The 24,398-nt window shown below is 39.2% G+C and overlaps 1 protein-coding gene across 1 annotated transcript in view; it reads left to right on the plus strand.

The window, feature by feature from the left end:
• Window positions 1–236: 236 nt before the first annotated feature.
• Window positions 237–24,398, plus strand: part of PTPRR (protein tyrosine phosphatase receptor type R) — a 136,473-nt gene continuing 112,311 nt past the window's right edge. Inside the window, exons 1-2 of the mRNA XM_088522954.1 lie at window positions 237–393; window positions 12,278–12,585. Of these exons, the coding sequence (XP_088379080.1) occupies window positions 237–393; window positions 12,278–12,585 (465 nt within the window). The remainder of the gene's footprint in view (window positions 394–12,277; window positions 12,586–24,398) is intronic.

Here is a 24,398-nt window from a genome sequence, read left to right on the forward strand (position 1 = left end):
AGGGAGAAGCCGCTTGCCCTGCTGGGAGGCACCGCAGCTCTCTCCCTTTGCCTTCCAGCTGCGCACACGTGGGCTCCATCCTCAACCCGCACCCTCCGGGCTCGGAGGGCGCCCCTCGGCCGCCCCCGCCGCCGCCACCCCGGCCCCGCGCGGCCGCCGCGCGCCGCGAGGAGGCAGGTGAGGGCAGGCGGCGGCGCGCCCCGCGCGGCGCTGCGCATGCGCACCCGCTCCCAGGCATGCTCACTGGCGGGGGAGGGCGGCAGGGGTGGAGGGACGCGGCGCGGTGCTGCGCGCCTCGGCTCGGCTCGGCTCGGCTCGGCTCGGCTCGCGCCATGCGGCGGGCGGCCGCGTGCCTCCGCGCGCTCTGCCTGCTGCTCCAGCTCCGCGCCGCAGGTGAGCGCGGCGCCGGGGCCCGTAGCGTCAGCGGCCGGCGCGGTGGCCGCGGGCTGCCGCGCACCTGTTGTGGCGCGGGGGCCAACGGCTGCCCGCGGGAGCGCGCGCGGGGCGCCAGCGGCTAACGGCTGGCTAACGGCTGGCTAACGGTTAGCGGCTAACGGCTGCGGAGGCAGAGCGCGGGCGCCGGAGCCGTTTCAGCACCGCGGGCAGCGCCCCGGGCCGGGCGAGCCCGAGCGGGTCGCGTGGGCTTAGCGGGGAGGGGAAGCGCGGGGTGGAAGTAAAAATCATTCTGTGCTTTTTTTCCCCCTTTTTTGGGGGGAAGGGGGAAAAGTATTGCCGCTTATATTTGCTAGCAGGAGCAGGGTCCTTTCAGAAAGGGAAATTTGAGCTGCGACAGCAGGCTGCAGCCGCGCAAGCGGCGGTCATAAATCCCCTCCGTGCTTCGCTGGCGAAACGTGCCCTCATCCGGAGAGGCGGCGAGCGCGGAGCGAGGAGCGCGGAGCGCGGAGCGAGGAGCGAGGAGCGCCTCGCTGCCTCCCCGAGTTCAGTCCCAGCCCCTCGCGGGGATCCTTGCCTGTGCTCTGGGCTTAGACCTCGGGCTTCTCCCAAGGCTTGAAAAGCTGCTTTATTTTATTTTATTTTATTTTATTTTATTTTATTTTATTTTATTTTATTTTATTTTATTTTATTTTATTTTATTTTATATTTTATTATTTCCACAGTGTGTCTTTCTGTTTCCAGTGCAGAGTTTAGACATGTATGCTCTCAAACTGAAATAAAAACCTGGGCTAGCAGTGTAGTTAAATGAAGTTCGCTAGAAAAAAATGAAGTGTTTCTTTGTTTTATGGCTTATTGCAGCATACCAGCTTCTAAAGTAGAAAAATGGCTGTTGCACCCTGCCTTTAACTTTGCTGAAGTTTAATTAAAAATAAATAAACGCAGCCCGAGGTACCCCAAATAATGTTTTAGGAGAGATGTCTGCATTGACTTTTGCAGAATCATTAACAGTCATGTTTAAACCTGTCTCTTATGACATGTAAGTAATGGATGTACATATATGCCCACAAATAAATAATCTGGGGATTTCAGATTATGAAAGTAGTTATTTATATGGATGTACCTGGTAAGTGGGCATGACATTCTATTTTTTGCTGTAGTCAGAAGAAATAGTTTGCCTTGGGTAGTTGTATTTTATTGCTCTGGAAAATCAGGCTATACTTTGTAAGATCTCAGGAGCCTTTTTCCTTCATGTTCACAGTTAGGCTCATGCTATTATGCCTTATATGCATGTGTGTGAGAGGATATTGACGGGAAGATAGGGAGCATTTTGTGATCCATTTTAATAAAAGCCTTTAGCTGCTTTTTAGATTGTTCTCTTACAATGTATTAAAATAATAATCTGCACAAAATTAGTGTACAGTTTATATGCCTTCTAATCTCAATTTATCCTCTAATAATAGCGGACTTCATGTCAGTCGAGATGTGCTTCATCTTTCCATCCTACTAATGGAAGCTGGTTTTATATCCAGCCAGGAAACCATTTGCTTTCCATACTCGTTTAACTTGTCCTTTTAAATGAATGGGAATGCTTGCAAACCAAGCTTAGTCTCTATTATGAAAATGTCTCTAATCATAGGAAAAAGTAGAGAAAAATACACAACAGATGTTTGTATGCTGTTACTTTGTTTCTTGTGGAGTCTTGGAAAATAATTATTCCAGGGAAAGCAACAGAAAGGATGGATGGGAGCCGAGTTCAGCCCATATGTATTTGGCATAGCTACCCTTGTAGCAAGAGTTGTACTTCTCAGTAGGGCTGCATACAACTTGCTGCTATTGGGAGTCGCTGAAGATATGGCAGTGAAATAACCTCCAAGCTTAAACTTTTAGGATTTGTCTATTTCATCTGATGCAGGTAGATCTGGGCTTTCAGAGAGCATCCCCATGGAAATCTTTCATGTATAGCGTAAGCATATGAATTATTGATGCTCCTTTTGCAGCTTGGGCTCATGTGGAATCGTAAAGCACATTCCATTTGCCACTAGTGATGGGTTACAAATTATATCGCACTGTCAATTTGCTTTGCACAGTGGTGGAAACCACTTGGTTTTATGTAAGTCTTTTTGTTCTAAGGCTGAAAATACACAGAAGGGAAGGTGTTTCCCCTTCTGAAGGGGAAGGCTAAAGAAGCCATTGTCAGATACTAACAAAATCTCACTTAATATCAATGATGATCTATTTTAGAAAAAATATAGGTCAGCATTAATTTGAACTGATACGACAGCAAAAAATACTTCATTCTGTAATGTGTTACAGTATGCTTTGTATTGGAAAGATATCGGGAAACCTGGTTTGCCATGGCACAATTATATTACAGTTGTGTTACAGTGGACAAAAATATATTTGCAAAGAAAAAGAATTATTTGTGTCAAAAATCAGGAATTTTCGTATGCTTAAAAAGAAATAATGTTAATATGTTGATTTAGACATTGATTCCAACCAAGTTACAGCTCTGTAACACAAAATTAAATCCAACTGTTGATAAACCAGTATAACTCTTGTTGAATTCAAGCCAAGTATGTGTGGTCGGAGCTGAAAACAGAATTGGACCTGTCTACTGAGTGCAGCAGGTGAAGTAATCAGCCTACATAGAGCTTGGTTTTGGAAAAGGACCTGAATTTGTAGAGTCTCATGAGCAAAGTTCAGCATGAACTTTTGACCTCTGTTATGCACTGCATGAGATACAGCCAAATAGTGCAGGTTATACTGTTTTTCAGCAGGTATGATCTAATACATGTTCTTGCAATGAAAAATTAATGCATCCCAAGATGACTAGAAAGCGTTTTTTCCTTGTCAAACAATGGCAGGTGGTAGCAAAAACATTACTCAAGTCAGGCTAATATATCACTTAATCTGGATGACACAAATGGCTCCAGTTACAACTAATTATCTATTTTACTTTTTTTTTTCAAACTTAATGAATGAATTAAAACGGAAGATGTATTAAATACTAGACTAGAATAAAACTTAGTTAAACACGATATTAACCAGCCACCAGCCCTATGTTAAAACTTTAAGAGAGTCTTTTTGCAGTATTTGCTTTTAAGATGGCAAGTCTTGGTCCTGGGAAAACAAAGAGTTAGAGACTGAAGATTTGGTCTAATCATCTAAGTCATAGTTTCTTGAATAAAGGCCTTGCTATAGCTTGGTAAAGGCCATACTACATTGTTTTATTATTTTATACATCAATAAGGAGATGCATTGACAAACATAAATAAGTATGGACCCGCTATGGACCTTTAAGACTTTTCAGAGCGGAATCATGAAGATCCCAGTCTCAGCTTCCTGAGGGATCCATTCGCCAAGGCCATCAGCTGAATCCACTAAGATACAAAAATCACAAAAATAAAAAGTGGGGAATACACCTCTGCAGGTGAGTTGAGATCTGCACAAAGGTCATTCATGATCAGATGTACTTCCCTAGCCTCATGCTAATGTGTGAATAATGCTAGTTATAAGTACATTTAGATTATGCTAGTATAATGAAATGGCATTCTAATACATTTTTCACATTCTTTCTAAATGTAGTCGGTACTTACAAGTACCTTTTTTAGAAAGCATGTTGCTGGCTGCAAGTGGGTGGTTTTATTCAAATAAACATTTGTACCTTTTATTAATAGCCTCTTGGAAAATGAGAGGGTAGTCATTTATTTCTTGAAAAATTTTGTTGGTGAAAATAGTTTTATAATTCATGATTTGACTTCATATTATTTCTGAACATGTATTTAGTTGGAGAAAAAGACTTTTGACACATGTGGCAATTCTTTCTCATACAATGTCTTTCAAAGTTGACATATATGTTCAGTATTTGTATTAGGAAATTGTTAAGGTCTGTAATCTTAGCATCCCTCTATCATTTCATTTCCTGCTTTATGAAGAGACTTGAACAGGTTAGACAGATAGCAAAGACTGGTCCCTGCTGCTCCAGAGGGTGAAGGTTTGCTTAAAAAACATTAACTCTTGGGAGCCTGGGTGGCCGTGTTTTGTGGTACTGTCCTTCTGCAGGAATTTTCTGAGGCTTGGGTAGGGGTGAGAGAGAAAAGAGTTTTGTTCTATGAAACATGGTAACTGTCTGTTTTTCCAGCACTACTTTGGAATAACTACTTGGAGAAGCAGGGTGAGATCTGCTCAGAAATCCTCAGTGTGGTTTCTAGGGCAACGTTACTGCAGCCTGCCCTCCCAGCCACCAAAAGCTTAAGACTGGATTTTACTTCTCCTTGCACCAGTTAATGATTTCCATGGAGATACTAGACATTTACATACATGTTATGTAGGACAGAACTTAGCTACAGTCTTCACTTGGAAAATCACAGACTTAGCAGAAGATGCATAAATTTTTCACACTTTCTAGAAAGAAAAAAAAAGTGTGATGTGAGAGTATAGCATATATCAATGCCAAGGCATGAGTATGTCAGAATACTTAAGTGCCTTTGGGACCCATGGCTCATCTCTTAATTCACAGGAGCAGACCTACTGAAATCAATGGTCTGTAATATCCAGTTTCATTATTGACGTATCAGGCAACAGGCCCATAAAATGAGATGCAAAAGTGCCTTTTTGAAAAAGATACCACACATGCTTAACTGTCCCCAGATAGAGTGAATTATTTTTGACCAAAGCACTATTTTTTTAATTCTTTTTAGTGAGAAGGACAAATTCAGCAAAAATGAATTTGCAGTTGTTTCTATTTTCAGCAGATTGCTTAGTGGAAAAGAAAAATTCCTTACAGTTTTCTTGTACATACACAGATACAGAAAATAAAGTGTATGTATCTATGTCTGTGACATGAATGCATGTACATACACATATATACATTTATTAGTTATATGTGCACATAGGTATGTATATGTATTTGTGATCCTAATTGATTTTATCTGAACTTCTCATTTTGATCAAAAGTTTGGACCTTTCTGTTTCAGGGTGAATCAAAATGTTTTTCCAAATTTTTGGAACCTGCTATTATCTCTTTGCTTAGCTCTAGTGTAGGTTGCTTGCTCTGAATTTTGACATGAAAGGGATACTAATCATCTGATTCCAAAGATGAGGCCTTTAGCTTATCACACCTACCTAGGAAGGTCCAGGCCCTTCCTGTAAAGGGTGGCGAAACTTCTAGTCCAAGGAGGCTGTGACAGGTTATGCAGGGGGACGCCTGATGAAGGACTGTTAGGTCTAGCAGCCTACTTTGCATTGGGATTTATTTCTATTCCTTTAACAGTTTTGTCTTAAGAGCAATTTATGGTGTGAAGGAAGAATTTGGGTAGGCTTTTATGGTGTTATTCTCCAAATTGTGGGAACAGTCTCACAGCCTGCAAACCACTCTACATGTGATGAAATGTTTTCCCAGTGGAATTATTCCGTCAATTCCAAAACTTCCAGTGCATTATTTCATGCACAGGCTACCAAACCAACCAGTCAATTAATACTTTATCCTCTTGAGATTTGCCTGGCTTGCTTCACAGAAGCAGTGTTAAAGGTACCGTCTGTTTATCTGATAGTCTGTTTATCTAGTAGTGAAGCTGTATCTTTTGCCACTGTTTAACTGAATGTTGTTGTTAATAGCTCTTGGATCTGCCTAGCTGAAGTTAAGCAATAGTTTGTGTTTGGCTAGAGCTGTATAGCTGCTCCTAATGAGACTGAGATTTGATTGATGTGCTGCTTCACCGACATCAAGACATACTGTAAACAAGACAGTAGAGATACAAGGCATATTGCTTCCAGACAGCTCTTGATTTCATTTGTGCTCTCAGCATTGTTTAGAATTCTTTTATCTCCTACCACATATTCTGACTCCTCTTGATATGTTAAAATTATTTTTGAGAAAGAAGGATGAAATACGGATCAAATAATAAGCTTTTATTTCTTTTAATGGTCACAGCCAAAGCAGTGCCCCCTTGCGTGCATCAGAAGGGATAACCTTCACAGCCAAAAGACAGAAGTCTTTAGCCTACAGTAGTGGTTCTCCTTTGTCTAGAAATTTCTAGAGTTAATGTCTTCTTTCAAATCTCTGCTGCCTGGACTCCTGAGAGCTAGATCCATGCTCATAAGCTTTGAACACAATATTAAGCCCTTTAACACAGAAGTTGTGAGACTTTTTCACTTCTCCCAGGCCCCAGTATCTACCTGGCGCTTAACTGGGGCAGAGAGAATTGTAAAGTTGTGTTTCTTAGGCCGTGAAACCATCTGCCCCTTTAACGGAGCAGGAAGAGGCAGCTGACGAATCTGCCGGCTGTAGGAGCATCAGCATTATTGGAGACACTAATCAATGGCCAGCTTAAATACACTGACATGCCTCTTGGATACCCTTCTTGGCTGTTTCAAAGGAGTTGGAACACTGAGCAACAGGCCATTAAAACTGAGTCTATCCAAAGCCTCTTTGGCTCCCATGAATGAGACTGGGATATAGGATGGGAAGCAGGATGGTGTGGGACATGCAATACCTTGTGTAAAGACTGTCTTCAAGAACAGTAAGGTGAAGAAACTAAAAAAGGAAGATGGAGATCAGATTTGACAAGATATTGTCAAATCTTAGTTAGTCTGCTTTCTGAAAAAGAGAAGTTGTTTGGCAACAACTTTAAGTATTGGGAATCAAATTGTATTTCAATTCAATTTGTTTTTGAAACCAATCAGACAAGTTTCAATGTGTGTTTCCCTTATGAATTTATTCTCAAATTTTCTATCTCTTTTCCTCCAATTTCCAGCTTGCTAATACAACAATGTCAAGTTGCAGACAATACAAAGATATTTGTAGCAATAAAGAGACTTTACTAAGTGTTGTTATTATAACTAGGAATTAAGTGTGAGTTCTAAAGCATATGCATTGTGCATGTATACCCATTAATGCATTTTACCTCCTTGTTCAGATACAGTCCAATAGTTTTATCAATGTTTTGGGGGCTGGCGGCATTATTTACAAGTAGTAAATATATAGTATACCCCTCATTACAGAAAATAATTACTTTAGGAATACTATGAGCCTAATTTGTTCAGAGCAAAACAGATAACAAGACTTCAGGCAGTGACCTCCAATCGTTTTTCCAGCCACAGATCAAGATTTTAGACACCATTATTTTGCCCCTATCAGTACTACAAAGAATGTTGTGTCCTGCAGGGACTCTCCAGTGGAATCAAGATCTAGTGTCTGGCTCTAGAGTAGGTGAGATAAAAATCTGTAAAGCTGTGACACTTATATTTGAAAAAGAGAAAACCCTGCTCCTGTGTTACTGGCCTATCAGCTGATGTTGACTGTCTTGAATATTTTTATTTGTCTGTTTTATTAAAACAAGGTATTTTGAAGATTGGGAATCTGCAACAATTTTCTGACAGATTACTTTAAAATGTTAACAGTCTGAGGCTATTTAGGGAGTCAAAACAATTTAGAGAAATCCTTGGATCTCTCTATGATCAGAGGACAAATGGGATAAAGTGCCCACAACATTTTTCACATCAGATTTGCAGTGTATTACGTGGCTTTCAGTTCTGCATATGGAATGCACATTTGCAGTATGTGACAAGCTCAGCAGCATGTGCTATCATGTGTTTTGTATGTACACATTCGTGTGTTTTATCTATATATTATGATGGGTAAATTTGTTTTTCTCATGGACTGGGACCATGAAGATATTTCACAGAGACTCCTCTTGAGCCACTCTTCACCACTCCTTTTTAGATTGTTTTTTTTTTTTTTTTTTTTACTTCTAATTCAGGCCACGATCATATGAACACATAACTGGAACCAGCAAACGCAACAGTATCTGTGAGTTTGCATATGATTTTGGTAGGGCTTTTTCTTTTGTGATTTTCCTTTCCAGTAAGGAATCAACAAGTCACACCAACATTTATGTCAGAGGGCAGCATCTAGAAAGAATGGGAAAAGTTATTACATGAGATGATTTAGGTGATGGAAGAGTAAGTTGTCTCCAGAAGCAACACAACTGATACAGACTTGTTCTCAAGAGAAGTTTTTCTGGATATTTGAAAGTAGCCATTGATTCATCTTTCAACAAATAGTATTACAATTTTCTATTTATTTTTTAAAAAAACTATACTTACTTGAGAAATGGATGAAATGTCAGCCATTTTTTTGGTTAGAAGAAATAGAATGGAATTACAGACTCTCATTGAATCTGTTCTCTTCAAAGACAAGGCACAATAAACTACGTATCTTTGTAAATACACTTGAATGAAGGGATTTTTAGGAGAAGGAATAAATATTTTAATTAAAGGATGATATGAGCACTGAATGAATGATTAGAAATCAGTCATGAATAATCTCAGATTGTAAATTAGAGGAGTTTTGATGCATGACATTCTAAAGTTCAAAGTTCAAATGGGGTAGTATGCACAGAGTACCAAAATTTGCTTTAAGATCAAGTTTGCTAGGTGTATGGAAGAGATATCTGTAGGTATTCATTTATTTATTTCTAAGCATCGTTTTCTGAATTTCTGTGTAGTTTCATCTTGTGATGTCTGAAGCTTAAAAGAAAAAACATTTTTGCTATTATATTCTGTTACTTCAGTTCTTCACAGTTTCTGATGTTTTCCCTTGGGATCCTTGTAGGAATGTGCTGGTTTTGTTTTTTGGTATAGTCTCTCTCAAGCTCTGGAGATCAGCAAAGGTAGCACTAAAAGTGACATGTAGCAGAAGTGCTGGTGTTTCTAAAAACTTACTACTATGACTTCCTCTTTGATACATACTGCTGAAGTACTCAGAGCTGATGTTTGGGAGTTGGTAAAGAATATTTACCCTTTGTCAGATTAATAGGAAGCTTCAGGTTCTCCATACTATCAAGGATCTACCTGTTAGGGTCACCCGAGGCATAAAAGGATCAGTGTTAAGGACTGATCCCAAGTCTGTTGAGATCAATGAAGTTTTCTACTGGTGAGTGTAAATACATGTAACCTACTTAAACTATTGGAGCTATATGGACTTCTCAGAAAGTAAAATTCAGCCAAGTAATTTTCTTAGAATATATTTGAACTTCTATGCTGACAGCTGGCTTGTCTGAGTGCCAGGAGCATGTTGTATATCTAGACTGGTTAGATTTTTCCTACAGGATGGTTCATTATCAAAGTGTATTTTGCTGTCCGCCTTGAAAATTTGCTGCAGTGAATTGCGTATCAAGTCTACTGCACTGACTTGTTACTTCAATGATTTTGCGGTTGGGATTTAGTGAGAAATAGTGATGCTGCTTTTAGAAATAATGAGATTCGTGAGCAGGCATGCTTTTCTGGTATTCGCTTTAACTATTGGCTTATCAAAGGAAAGACAGTTCAGATTTTCTAGGTTACTTTGGATTCAGTGAGGATTAACTCTGAATTCATACCTTAACATTATTTAGTGAATAATTTGGGCTAATAATTATGTTATTTTTCTGCTTCTTTAAGTAAATATAAATGAAAGGAGAATTTGAGATATTAAAGTGAGGAAAAATATAAATAAAAGAAATATAAATAATTTCTGGAGTAATGCAGTGCACTTGATTCCTTTGGAAATAAAGGAGATACTGGTTATTTATGGAGGAGACATGTAAAGAGGATGGCTATAAGTACTGATGTTTCCTTCTTTTGACCGCTATTTCCACAGCTCTATAAGCTGGTGTATAAATCCAGGCCTCTGGAGTGTATCAATGAAGCCTATTTCCAATGAAGCCGTCCTTATGAAATGCAAGAAAACTTAACAAACTCTTAACAATTTATTTTTTTCTTAAAGACGTTGCCCTGTAATTGCTCATTTTTCTGTTCTCAGTCACCTTCCCAGTCAAAACTTGACAACACTATACAAGTAATCTCAGTGATCATCTAGGAAACTGTATGTGTTTTTACTGTTTGAAAAAGCAGCTTTAGGCTTAGTGTTGTGCTTCATACTGGGGGCATCTCTGAGTGTCTAAGTGCAAAACATGTGATTCTATATTCGGTCCTCAAGCAGCTTTCCCACTGCTTTCTGTTCATGAGTATTATGAATTACTTCACCTCCTACTAATCTGGCCCCACTTTTGGTAGGGAGTGCACTTTCCAATGATGCATAGCAATACCATAGCACAGATAAGATACTGTCCTTGATTTTCCTAAGTTAAATTTCGTGAGGAAATTAGGGCAACAGAATGTAATTACCTACACTGAAATCTCCTAAGGGCACTCACTGAGTAGGTCTGTGCAAACGGCTGATTATTTTGATTTGCTTACAGAAGCAAAAAAACCTCAGTGGAGAGAATGGGTCTGAACAGAGCAAAATTACTTCTTGTTTGACCTGAATTGAAACATGTGCTTGGTTCTGAGCTTCCATTCACAGCTTTTTACAAGAATTTTAGAAGTTTTTCCTTTTTTTTACTAAAAATCAGTTTGCAAACTGAACATTTCTGTTAAGTCCAACAGCCTCCTGAAAAGGAACTTTGAGGCTGGTCAGAGCTAGCTCCTGGGGTTCATTTCTCTTGGAACATAAAGTCTTTTGTACAACAGTGTTTCTTAGAGTGCTCATCCAGGAGGTGACTAAGCTTCACTCACTCTTTGCCTATAAAGAGTATAAAGCCTGATCCTTGCCTATTTTTTTTCTGCTCAGAGAGGCAGCTTCTCTTCCCAACCCGCTGACAAACTAGGCTGTTCTGCCTAAAGAAACTGGAGGTTCGATAGTTTCCAATCACAGATAACTTCCAATAAAACTGGTTTTGGTTCCACTTGAAAAGGCATCATTAGGAATTACTTTGACTCTCCAAGGGTATTTTAGTTTGTATGAATGTACAGGATATTCAGGCCTGTATTCTGAAATAGGTCTTTGTATGCAACACCATATCTTAGTAAAGACTCCATCAGTGGTATGCAACTGGCCTTGGACTTCTTCCAATGAAGTGGCCTGGTGAGTATCCCCGATGATTCCCTGAGGAATCCGAGTCTCTGAGTCAATATCTGTTTACGCATTTCTCTACTAACCAATGAAATAAACAACACAGCTAGTGGTGAAGGATTCCCATCGCTGTCCTTTCAGGTCTCAGCCAGCCGTGTGGGAGCCATCCTTGCTCTTTGGTCTTTCTCTGCCCTGGTGATTCTTGATTGCTTGGTTTTCTCCTGAGCAGTGGAGCAGCTTCAGGCATCACACAGAGTGTTCCCTATCCTACAGCTGCTCTGTGTGATGCATATTGTAGCAGCAGGGGGGAAGGTTTGAAGGATGATACCTTCCTCCTGAGGAAAAAATGTAAACTCCACCGAGATGGACGTAAGATTCCCTAACGGGAAGTGATGGGGGGAAACATCCCTTCAGAGAAACCACAAATGGAGTTCTAGCTGAGATTGAGAAGCTTAAGAAAATTCTACAGTTAATTGCAATTGAATTCAGAATTACAGTTTTGGACTTAGGCACCTGACCTTAGGATCTGATTTTTAGTGTTTTCTCCTCAAGTCTCTCTCTATAAAAGATGATTACATCAATTCTCAGTGATTCTTCAGTGTTGATACTTGATTCAATACATTAAAAACTGCATTGCTCATGTTTTGATATTATAGTTGATACCAGTATGGAAGACAGATTTGATTCAGGATGTGCTCTGCTTTTGCATATCATTTTTGAATGTAATTCTGAATGGAAATCTAAATCACATTTTTAAATATGATGTAAAAATGAATTTAAGAATGTAATATGCTTCCTGCTAGCTATTCTATGTGGTATTGCTGATCTACTGCTATGGAAATGTGCATTGTGGGCTTCTTGGAGAGTTCTTGTATTCCACAAATAATCCTTCCAAATCTTGCAGAACCCAGTGATCATTGAGCTTTCCAGTGCCATCTACAAAATATCCAAGAAAGACATACTAAACTTCTTCTTTTCTTTCCACAGGCTGTTTTTCTGGGGACAATGACCACTTTCTGGCAATTCATCAGCAGAAGAGCAGGAAACCTATGTTTATTTATCACCATGTGCAAAGTTTGGAGAAAAGCCTGGACACAGATAGTTATAAGAATTCGAAACACAAATTTCATTCCTCTTCCCACACCAAAATAAGACAGCTGCACCCTGCAATAATTGTTAAGTCAACATTCCCCAGACCTGCTTATGACCCATCATCCCTCAATCTGTTAGCTATGACTGGCCAAGATCCGGAAGTGGAAAATCTCCCCGTCCCTGCAACTAACATAATTGTTGTGGTAAGTGGCTTTTTCTGTGTCCTGGTATTTTCATGAATAAATATACCTGCAAACAGAGATATAGATTTTAATGTGGAGTAAAGTTCACATTCCACTGGCTGGCATCTGAATCTTGTAGCTCTACTTCTCACTGAAGCAGAGCCCCTGTTAACATAACTTTACCATGATCAGCCTGCAGTCAAGGCTCTCAGTGCAGAATACAGCTTCTCTGTAGGTTAAAAAAAAAAAAAACAGCCACCCACTTATCTTTGCCTCAAGTGCCTTTACTCCTCTTGTCTTGATTGGTATGTGTACTGCTTTTGCTGAATGGGTTTTAAACTTACTCTGCATAGAGCACAAGAAGAAGATGCGCCTCAGGGAACAGCCTTACAGAAGCAGAGAGATTTTAAAAGGCTGACCCAAAGGTCTTGTTCCCTTCCATTTCTCCCATGCTTCTATCATTATGCTTATGCAGCTGTTTGAAGACAAAACCGTTTCTCCTAAGGAATGAGAACTGTGTTTTTGTTGATGTAGGCCATATGTGCTTTTTCTGGGAGATGCAGTCTGGGAGACCTTGCTTGCTCACTCACCTACGTGAGGCAAACGTGCTCGTTCTCAGCAAAGTGATGACAATATTCCCTCCTGCCGTGGAGGGTGTTTGCCAGGTTCATGCTGCCCACAGGAGCCCTCTGTAGAGTACACGGGGCAGGCTGTACTTTGCATGTGTGTACCTCGACAGGGCTGTGCTGATGAATCCGCCACATAGCTGCTTGCGGGCCGTTGAGGTAGCTGGAGTGCCGTAAGGGCTAGAGACATGGAAAAGAATAAAGGGTGGAGGGGCTAGATGGTAAGTATAATCAGCAGGCTAGATTGAGTGGTATGCAATTTTGCTACTGTAAAACATATGAGTGCAGAAAAGGAGTCTGACAACGTTGCTTCTCTGAAGACATGTCAGATGAGGATGTGTCAATGCAGTCCCAGGACAGAATGGGAGGATATGTTTATGGCCCAAGCCACCTCAGCCAGCAGGGCTCTATAGAAGTCTACCTCCAAACTAGGACCTGCTCTCCAGAGCAGAGACTGTTTCACCTTCTGTGAAAGTGAAATCTGTCAGTGCTTATAAAGGTCAAAGTGCAAGAAATTCAGAATATGCATTTTCATTAAATGGCCCTGTGACCTGTTATTTTAGTAGAGCTTTGCGCACGTTTTTTTTGAGAACCACAGTCCTCAACTTTGAATGACAGAACCTTGCAGAACATTCTCGGGGTACTCTGGTTTTCTCTGGCTGGCTCTGTGCCTGCATTAAAACTTAAACGAGCCAGATTTTCAATTGGCAGTCACATAAAAACAGATCTATAAATCTACATTAAGTTCTCATTAAGTGACCACAGTCTGAAGCTTCTCTACTGCATTTCCATGATGGAAGCATCTGCTGTGGCTCTGAGGCCTTCAGTTCTGGCTGAGAACCTTATGTGCTCTAATGTCGGGCCTCGACAGCATGAGCTGAGCGTGGCATAAAGCTGTTGGGTGGGATCCTCAGCTCCCTCTGGGCACGTCCAAGGACAGCATTTTTGATTTGGTTTTAATGTCATCTTTTTGTAAAAAGCCTTTCGGAAAGCATATGGTTTAATGCGCTTTTAATGGGAAGTGCTGAGAGAGTTGAACAGCTCAGTGGACTAATTCCCCAATAAAAATTTCTGGAAGTGCCTTCCTCCAAAGGGCAGCTGTCCCGCAGCAGAGCGGCTGCTGTTATCCAAGCACAGCTCTGCTCCCACCAGGTCTTGGCAATTCTACTCTTTTTTTTCCTCCCTTATGAATTTCATGTTATTAGATTGTAATGTTAATGTCATTGCATAGGGAGTCTGTTTTGTTTTGAATGCATGTATGTCATCCCTCTATGTTCAGAACTAATGCCTGCTGCTTGTTGCTTCTTTTTCATTCTGATCATTTAGGGCAAGTGGGAGCATTTGCTGTTTTGCCCTGGCTGACCCTTTTTGTTCCAGCCTTTAGCAATGCTGTTGGTTGTTCAACATGAAAGGGCAATTGCTAGTGTTAATGCTTTCTGTAATCCAGTTACGTGCCTAGTGCACACTGTGATTTACTATGAAAGCCTGCAAAGGAGGTTATTTTTTTAAAAAATAAATCAATGCTGTGCAGCTCTGCAGAGGGGAGGAAACTGAATTCAATCTAATTTCAATGACTTGAGGCCCATTTGCTTCATGATAGGGGTGGAGAGGTTGGGTAAAATGGATGCCTAATGTATAACTATTGCAAGGTTACATTTTGTACTAAGGACTAGATAATCTAACAAGCTAAATATTGCCAATGCACAAAGAGTTCTGGGAAGTCAAGAACTCTGTAGGTATAATTCTGTTTTGTGACTCTTTCTGCAAAGAACAATCTTATTGGACCTGAGGAAGCTGTAGGGCTTATTTCCCAAAGGGAGAAAGAGAGAGATTTCCTCTCAGGCACTAAGTTTTATAAAACTGAAGGCTTTCCATCACATTGCCCTTATCAGGGTCTTGGCTTTTTTCTGTTTTCTTTAATTTTCATCTGTTATTCAATACTCATTATTGGAAAAGTGGGGACAGTTGATATCCAGAGCTCATAGAGGCATTTCCACTGCTATGTAGATGCTGCATTGTTTAACCATATGTTCTGTTTAGCTGTCTGTCGAAATGATATGAGGCCAATTCATCTAAAAAATGCTGGTTAATATAGGGAATTACTTACGTTTTCATTTTTTTCCTATTTGTAGGGGTTTATTTTGGACCTTAGAAACTTTACACACATTAAACATGTTAAGATAGTTAGCAGTGAAATTAACAGCTTCTGAAATTAACAGTCCCAATGCTATACAGTAGTCTGAGACTGAGCAGATCTGTGTAATTTTGTTTTTCACCAGTGTTACTGAACTGAATTGATTTAATTAGATTTTTTTCTTGGCTAATGCAATGGGACATAAGATGCACAGACAACCACACAAAGCTTCTTTTTGCCTTTTCTATGGCTTTTTGTGTAAACCTAAATTCCTGTGAGCTGTATTGTTTGAGCCTTCCTGTTTGAGCCTTCTATACTGAAGCAAAATGAAAATAGGAAGAGCTTCAGGTGCTAGTATTTAAGGTAGGATTCAGTGGGAAAATAATGCATGTAAATATTTGTTTCTACGGATAGACATCCACACGTGAGTTAGTTATTCAAGCTTCACTACAGGCAGTGGAGTCAATAGCTAGTCAACAGGGCCAGCAAAGCCTGGAGAGTTGTTAAACTCACTGGACACTAGGATTATGTCTTTACAAATAAATGAGCAGTGCTGAGGAATGTTTCCAGGCACTAGAACTTGATAGTCTATTAAACTGTTGAATTTCTAGTACAGTTTTTGACATAGTTTGGGATCAGGTTGGCTAGCACTTTCCTAAACATTTTTTGCATGATTAGAGAGCACATGCAGGTCAGGGACCATTTCCAGTAGTCAGACTGCATGATGTCATCCTCTGTTGCACATTCCAGAATCTAATAGTGTGGCCACAAGCCACTTCCATGTCAGTTCAATCAGCACCAGAGACCAGTCCTGGACACAATTTACGAGTACGACATAGCCTTGACTTCTGGCTTAGGTGAGCTGAATATTTCTCCAGGTCCAATGGCCTGACAGGCAAGACTTCCTCTCATGGCAGTGGATACACAGGCACCTACTGTACACTACTATCTATAGATGTGCATATATTCATGGGTGCGCATGTATATAAATATACACAGCGCTAGAGGTATATTTCTGTGCATGTGCATGCATATGCATGCATCTCTAGTCTCTTATCTGGAGCTGATGCCAGCTGAATAATAGATATTTTCTCGAGGTAATTTGGAAATCCTCTAATCAAAACATAGCAAGTAGGTTGGACTGCTTCTAGGTGGCTTCGGGTAGCTGGAATCCTTCCAGTTGTGAGCTGCTTTCACACTTACGTCAAGTTCATCCCACAAGTACCTCTACATCCTCTTGTCTGACTTCTCTGGCTTCACATCCTTGGTTCAGAGAAGACGCAGCTCTTGCTTGCTCATTGATACAGCCTTACACATACAGGCTTTCTCCCTCTATCAGCTCCCTATTTCCTGGTGCATCAGGTTTAAACATCAGTATCAAGGCCCAGGTTCTAATTTGGATGCTGAGGTGGGGTGGATGATGGTTAGGGAATGTTCTTATAAGGAATTAACAGAATTTCTGAAAGCAAGTGATAATTTATCATTATCTGCTCTCCCTCATCTGGTGTTTGACAACTTATACTGCATTTGGTATCCAAATCTTCTAGTTCATTAAAAGTACCCTAAGCCACTCCTTCTGTAGGCCTTGTGAAGAGATGATCGGAAAGTGTATTAAAATACAAAATATGGCAAAAATATGTTGTTACTCAGGAGAGCAAGTATTCTATAAGCTGGCAGCTCAGCCAGTATTGGGGAAAAGAGCCAAGCTAACTGCCTGTGAAACGTAACAGAAAGTCAAATGTCATTTTTTTCCACTTAGCATCTGAGGCCTGTTATCACCAGGCTAAGAGAAGGGCTGGCACTGGGCCAAGCAGAGGAGGTATAAATAGGAAATCATATCTCTGCAGTGACTCCTCCAAGGAGCTTTCTGAGGAGTAAGTCTCCAAATGTAGCAAGGTATCAAATGTGTCCCTCTCTGTTTCTAGGTCATGTGCTTCTCTGATGCTTGAAACGACAGAAGGCAAATTCTGCACTGATAGACAATGAAGTTTTAAGACTTTATTATAATTACAGTTCTGAATTGCTAACAAACTCTGCCTGTTAGTCACACACAACAATTCCCTTAGCAAGATTGTTGATCACTGTTATGTCTTTTGACATCTTATTTCATGCCACCAAACACTTTTCGTCATGCCAAATCTTCACATTATTTGGCTCTTAAATCCAAGTCCACCTTCTAATAAAAGACTGATGTTCCCTATTATCTTAGCCTTTTCTTAAGTGGTTATACTAGACATAACATGTCTGTAGCAAGACTTGCAAATGGACCTAGTAGCCTCCAGCTCTGTCATTCTGGATTTTGTTTGCACAAAGAAGTGTGGAGAGTCTGCATAGTTGGCCTCATTTGCTTTCTGCTTCCTTCTGTGCACTTCAGCAGGGATAATTGAACACTGAACCATTATCATGATATTGTGTTTGCTGTCAGTCTTTAGAAGTTGGCAGAAAAGTTGGAACGTGCACTGAAACCTCCTTAAGGCACATTTATTTTTATTTTTGTCATCTGACTTGCAAAATGTTAATAGAATATTAGTGGGGTTTTGGGAACCTGGTGCTTTAATCATTCTCCTTAATGCTGGAGCCTTGTGAAACAGCTTCTACAAATAATGTGGGGTTAGTTTCTAACTATCATTCAGTGGGACACTCAGTTTGAACCTAGTCATATCTCTTGCAAACTGCCAAATTCTTCTTGCAGGCACAGTTTTCCTTCACTTTTCCTGCATTTTTAATAGTGAAAGGAAAATGTTTCTTGAAGTCATTTAATCTTCTGCATAGTTTAAATGAAAATTGGATTTTGGGAGCAGACCTGTTAAATTTTAACCTTTTATTTAAAAACATACCATTGACAGTTAACACTGTGCAGTTCATGTGTAAGTAAAAGATATTTAAATGCCAGCCATTCCATACTTCTTCCAGCTGAATGTTCCTCTAACTAGGCAGTCCCAGCTATAAAAGATACCTGTGTGTAAAGGAACTGAATCTGCCTCTGCTTTTACTTTTATCCAAGTGTTCTTTTTTTTTTTTTCCTTCTCCCATGAAAGACTTAATTAATTCAGAAAATATATTTTGGCAAAGCAGAAAGCCTGTGTGAAATTGGATTGAATTCAGCAACAACTGCAGCCAAATCAAAGATCTTTATTTTTGCTTAAGCATTTCCAGGAAGTTTGGGTTTCTCAGGGACACGAGTGCAGGACCTGGCTCGAAGCCTGACTCTGAAGGAGGTAGAAGAGGAAACTGAACCTGAGTCTTTCCTATTTCACATGACTTACTAAGGGATGTAGAGTGAAAATCGCTTTCATATACCAAGATGAATGCATTGTTTTTGCCAATTGAAAATTCAGAGAGGTGTTGATCCTCGGCTGATCCAGTGCAAACTTCATGCATATGTTTTGGTCGGGACTGTGAAATAGGAAAGGAAAGAAGCACAGACAACCTCATCACCACTTCCCATTACTCACACAGCCCCCTGACTGCAATAGACAGTGTGCCTTGTGCCTTGCTGTGCTGAATTCCAGGAGAAAAGACCCCAGAATTCAGACAATGGTGGATTTTCTGTCCCTGCCTTTTGCTTTTGCTCCCTTGGGGCACCCAAAAGCTACAGGTCCGTTGTTATGGTGAAACCCTTTGCACAGTTCAGCATTTCACTTGCACCCGCTAGGAGTTGGAAGTCCCTGGAGTCCACCAGCCTGAACAGTATAGACAGGTTTGTATTTCTACAGGAATTCTGGAGATTGCTGCACTGTGATACATGTTCTGTCCTCTTAAAAGAGATCTGAAACTTATTACTGCCCAATTTTGGCTGACGAAAGGGAAGAGCTTCCTGCCAGTCCCAGTTACCGTTATTGAAAACACAGGTACTTGAGAGACAAAATCATAAACAAACAAAACCCTCTGATGGGGTCGTGAGACTGACCAATAAATAAATCAGCCTGTTGATTCTTCTCTACAGTAATGTCGTGCTCTGCATGGATAGTGTTCAGGAATGGAGTGAAGAAGCTCACATTGTTGGTTCTTTTTTTTTTTTTCCTCTTGTTAGTCTTTTCTGTTACAGCCCTTGGAGAATTATTTTTGTAACATTTTCAAGAAAGATAGAAAGACAGCATGAGTTTCCTTATCAATCAATGTTTTGATGGATCTGGCAATTCAGCCTATGGAATAATCTCTTTGGTTCTTTACTTCTGATATAGTTGTTAGGAAAAGTGACAGCTTTTCAAAATTTCCTCAGTGGCTCAAAATGTGTGTGTGTGTGTGTTTTTTGTTTTTTTATGCATCAATTTTAGCATCAATATAGCCCTTTAAAATTAAGATTAAGACACTTTAGTATCCCTTTAAACAAAAATGAATGTATTCTGAAGGGCTTTAAATAGACTGAGAGAACCTGGATTCTGGAGGAGTTTGAAAAGAGATAGCTGTCAAATGAAAGATTTTTTTTTTTCAAACACCTCAGACTTGAGATGGTCAATAGAAAGGGGACTACATTAGAGAAGTAGACAGAGAGGTATCAAATCTTATTTATTTCATTATTTATCTATCTTCCTCTTCCCTAAAAGCACTTAAGCAATGTTTTGTTGTCCTTCTTTTGAAGGTCATTTATGACTGACAGTTGGTAATAAAGCTAATTCTTATTTGGCTCTTCATCACAATGAAGTGATTGAAAATATTTTATATATAATTCTTTGAGTCCAATACATGGTAGAAGCCTCTTAGAAAATGTTAGTAAAAATATAGAATTGCAATAATACATTGGATAGCGCAGGAAGGAATACAACATATGACAGCATATGTTGTATTTTTGTTTAAACAGGTTGACATTTTCAGACTTTATAAGCTGTTGGGGATAATATTGGAATGTCTTTTTGATACCCATTTAACTAAAGATAAACTTCTTATTTGGTAATGGTCATTGTGTAAATACACTGTAGCACAGAAATCAATGACTGTAAATCATGATTTTTGCATTTACAGTGTGCTGAGCTTTGTTTTGTTTGATTTACACAACGTCACTGATTGAGTATCTTTTTGTTTTTTGCCTGTTTTCCTGTTCCTGTCAGCATAAGGTGGTGTTTTAGAACAAGAGGTTATCCTTTTGCTGGGACTAATTGTACTAGTAACGGTGTTTGCATTTTTCAAAACACTCTAACAGAAATAATGATGACTTCTGTTACAATCCTGTAGGGCTCTGGCAACATTTATATATTCCTGCAAATTGTTTCTATTGAGCTTTCTTTCTGCTGTACTTAATATATTGGCTGATTAAGAACATGGTTCTGGAGGCTAATATTTAAAAATAGATCTCATATTTCAGTTTAGAGTAATGAAAATGATACAATAATAGATTGATTTCAGGTATTCTGCTACAATTTTCTAGACATACTATATGCTCATCTGACAGGTCATTAAAGCACAAGTATTTTGGGCTGGAGAAGAAGCTCTGGAATGGTGCTGCAGGATGCTATGACTCTGCCTACTTACCTACTTACTATAAAAATATATACAGGCGGTAGAAATTAATTAACAAATTGCTAGGAACACCTCTTTGACATAGTATGTGCATACTTTTGTGGTTGGAATGAGTGACTCTTGACTGGAATTAAATGGAAAAGGAAATATTTGCAAATTTAAAATGCCACACAGATTATGAAACAGGAAGAAAACTATTAAATGTTGATCAAGTAAATACAAGAAAAGGCAATAACTAATCCCTCTAAAAGTAGGCAATATGATGATAATTAAATAGATATTTAGTGTATAGATTTCAAAATCAAAAACTTGATTGTAGCTTTAATTTTTAAATATGCTTCCTAAGGAACTATCTGAAAATGGATATAACCTATAATGAAATAACCATAATGTGAAGCTCACAGTAATGAAAGAATTAAAGAACCATATGGATGCGTTAAGTAGAATAATAAATGTGCCATGCACAAAAGTAGGACATGCATAAAACATTTATGATGTCCCTTCTCATCAGTTTTTGACTCTTTGAGTTTTAATTGAAAGCCGGGGTGGCTGGATATTAGAAAAACTAAATTTGCTAGTCAGATAGCAGGCAACTTTCATTAAAGCTTTAATTAATTTTAGAACGCTGAGGGCTTGACACATTAAAAATGCTCGCAGAGCAGTGCTGCTTTAGTTGTGGTTTAATTTTAATTAATGTTTTTCTCTGGTCAGTGCAATTATTCATATTCTACTTCAACTTGCTTAAAGGTATGATGGAAAAATATTGTGTTTATTGTCCAGTCCAAATAATTTCAAATAGTAGAGTGAGGAAAGAAAGATGGTGATTGTTATGGTAACCATGAATGAGCTTTTTTCCACTTTTGAAAGCAGGGGTTTAGAGAACAACACATGTTGGGCAGTTCATCCTATGTGGTTACAATTTTTCATCGCCTTAGAGACAAACACTGCAGAAAATATCTTTGTCTTTTCACTGTTCTTGTTTATAAATACGTTAAACTTTTTTATTACCTTAATAAATTCCTTCTTGAAACCTAATTCAAATAATAAAAAAAATGACCCTTAGCAGTTCCCTATAGTAAAATGGGGGCTCAAAATACACAAAATATATGCTGAAATTAATGCTTAAGATTGTAGCTTAAGCTACAAATTTGCTCTATCAAAGAGTTGCATGTCTACACTGAAATAATCCAAGTTTCTTCAATAAAATATTTTAGCCACGTTTCGAATAAATAGGTAGATTTACATTATTGATTTTAAAAAGATAAAAGATTTAGTCTAAGAATAATATTATTCAATATGGTTTTATTCGCACCTTGGAGGTAGTGACATGTATACTAACAAAAAGTAGAGAGATAGTTTCTTTATTTTCAGGGATTGTATTTACTCCTGTCCAAATGTTTGAGCAGGATATTTTTTATAATTAATTCTCCATTTTTCAAAGTGATAGACTAAGTATGTGGGAGAAAGCTGCGGTGTTGCGGATAATAGAAAAATCCCCATAACATAATATAATGACAGATGGCATGAGAATGCATGAAAAAGACGTGGCAAGGCCATGAGGTAGATGCAGCAGCCAGACCTGGCTCACAGCGGCAGGCCTTGATAGCTAAAGCAAAGCATGAGCCCACAGAGGCAGCCATCTAGGGGTGGCGTTAAAAGAAGAATCCAGCATGCTTTTGCTAGCTATGCATTCAGATCTTTTGATCAACCACTGGAGCAATTAAATACTTCAGAAATACATATCTGCTGCTTGAAAAGACTATGCAATCACCCCAGTCTCATTAACTTGTGCACTGCCAATGCTGATGATCACCACTGTTGCCAGACATGGTTGCATGTCTGGCAAAAGCTGTTAGCTTTTCCTCATGGATTAATATTTTTATAACTGTCTCCATTAACTGCTCTGCTGCTTTGATCTCTCTTTGGCCATGTTATTACAATCATAGTTTCTTTGGATTTTTATAAAAAGAGAGGGACTCTCACTTTTACTTCCCGTATACAGTAACTTGTTTTCTTGGCTTTCCTTCTTTTACACATCGGCTACCTGAGATTCCCAGGGAATGCTAAGTAGCAGTGAATTTTTGTGTGAAATGAAATGAAAAATGAATGAAAAAAAGCATATGAACAAAATGCCATAAAGCAAAATTACAGACAGGTACTTCTGTACAGTGGGATAAGACCCCACTGGTGGATAAGTAATTCAGGTACTTTATCTGGTGAAATGAGGAGACAAATTGTTTTTCAGTGATACCGGATGAATTACATAAACTGAAGGGAATAAATAAAAATTTAGTGCAATGAATTTAACATGCTCCAATAATCTCTATTTAGAAAAATCGCTTATTTATCCAAAGAAGCTTTTAAAAGAATTCTCCATGTGTAATGAGGAATAATTTAGACAAAATCAGTAATGTCAACTAGACAATAGTTTCAGCCAAATTTGCACTAAACTGCTTCTGTGTTATTTATCGCTTCTTGAATGATATTTTCTACTGAGACTTTTCCTATTATGCTATTGATGTGAATTGATGTGAAATTTATGAGAATGAGTCTTAAATACTTGCTATGTTTTATGTTGCCCAGTATAAACCCCATATTTTTCCCCATTTAATCATGCATGTAACATATTCAAAACCACTGATTCAGAAGGAGATTGCAACAGTTTTTATACATTCTTTCTTTTTTTAGCCTTTTCTGTTATTGTCAACCATTTGGTGCTTATCATCCAGTATTTTCTATCCATTTTATCCTTCTGTTTCATCCTTGTAATGGCTTTACTGGAGTTTTTGCCCCCAAAAATGTGGTCTATAGTGCCTAGTCTTGCTATCCATCCACTCCCTGCTGATTCTGCTCTTCCATCTACCCCCTCTCTAACTCTGCTGCATGCATGTCATATAAATCCTTAATCCTTTCCTCATGTACATATTGTTTTTTCTCTCTTATATATGTGTCTGAGTTTCCTGCTATAACAGGGGAAATATCAAATCTGATCAAAAATCCTTCATCATATACTCAAACTTGGGAAAATACTTCAAATAGCCCTTTCATCATCCTTGACCACGACCCCATTTAACAGGCGGAAGCCAAGCTCTGCTCTTCTCTTTGGAGTGGGGCATTGCTCTTCCCTATGCTTCTCTCTCATACTTCCTCTTTCTTTTTGTGCGCTTCTACTGGCCTCCTTTTCCCATACCCTCAGTATTACACCTTTCCCAGAATACTACTGTGGTCTTGATTTGCTTTCTTTTTTTTTTAGTCACCTTCACCTTCTTTTTCTTTTCCTTCCATTTTGTCATCTGCTCCTGCCTTTGATCTCACAGGGTCAAACAAATGTGTTGATTTTTTTCTCCATTTTTAAAATCACTTTCCGAGCCCTCACTTTTTTTGACACTCTTCGCCTTTGCTGTGCGGCCTCATTTTTTTGCATTGACCCCTTTCCATTGCCAGCTCTCTGAGGACATCGTGGAGAGGCAGATATTTTTTTGAATTGTAATCTATGTCTTCTCTCCATGTCATGTGATAATATGGCCGGTGTTCTCCCCTCTGCTTCTGGTTAGATGCTTTGCTCTGTTTTGGGTTTTTTTGTTTTGTTTTATTTTATTTTATTTTATTCTTGGCAA

The sequence above is a fragment of the Tinamus guttatus genome, unplaced genomic scaffold (genome assembly GCF_059628265.1).
Source record: "Tinamus guttatus ecotype Peru unplaced genomic scaffold, ASM5962826v1 Tinamus_guttatus_pri_ptg000171l, whole genome shotgun sequence".
NCBI classification, from domain to species: Eukaryota; Metazoa; Chordata; class Aves; order Tinamiformes; family Tinamidae; genus Tinamus; species Tinamus guttatus.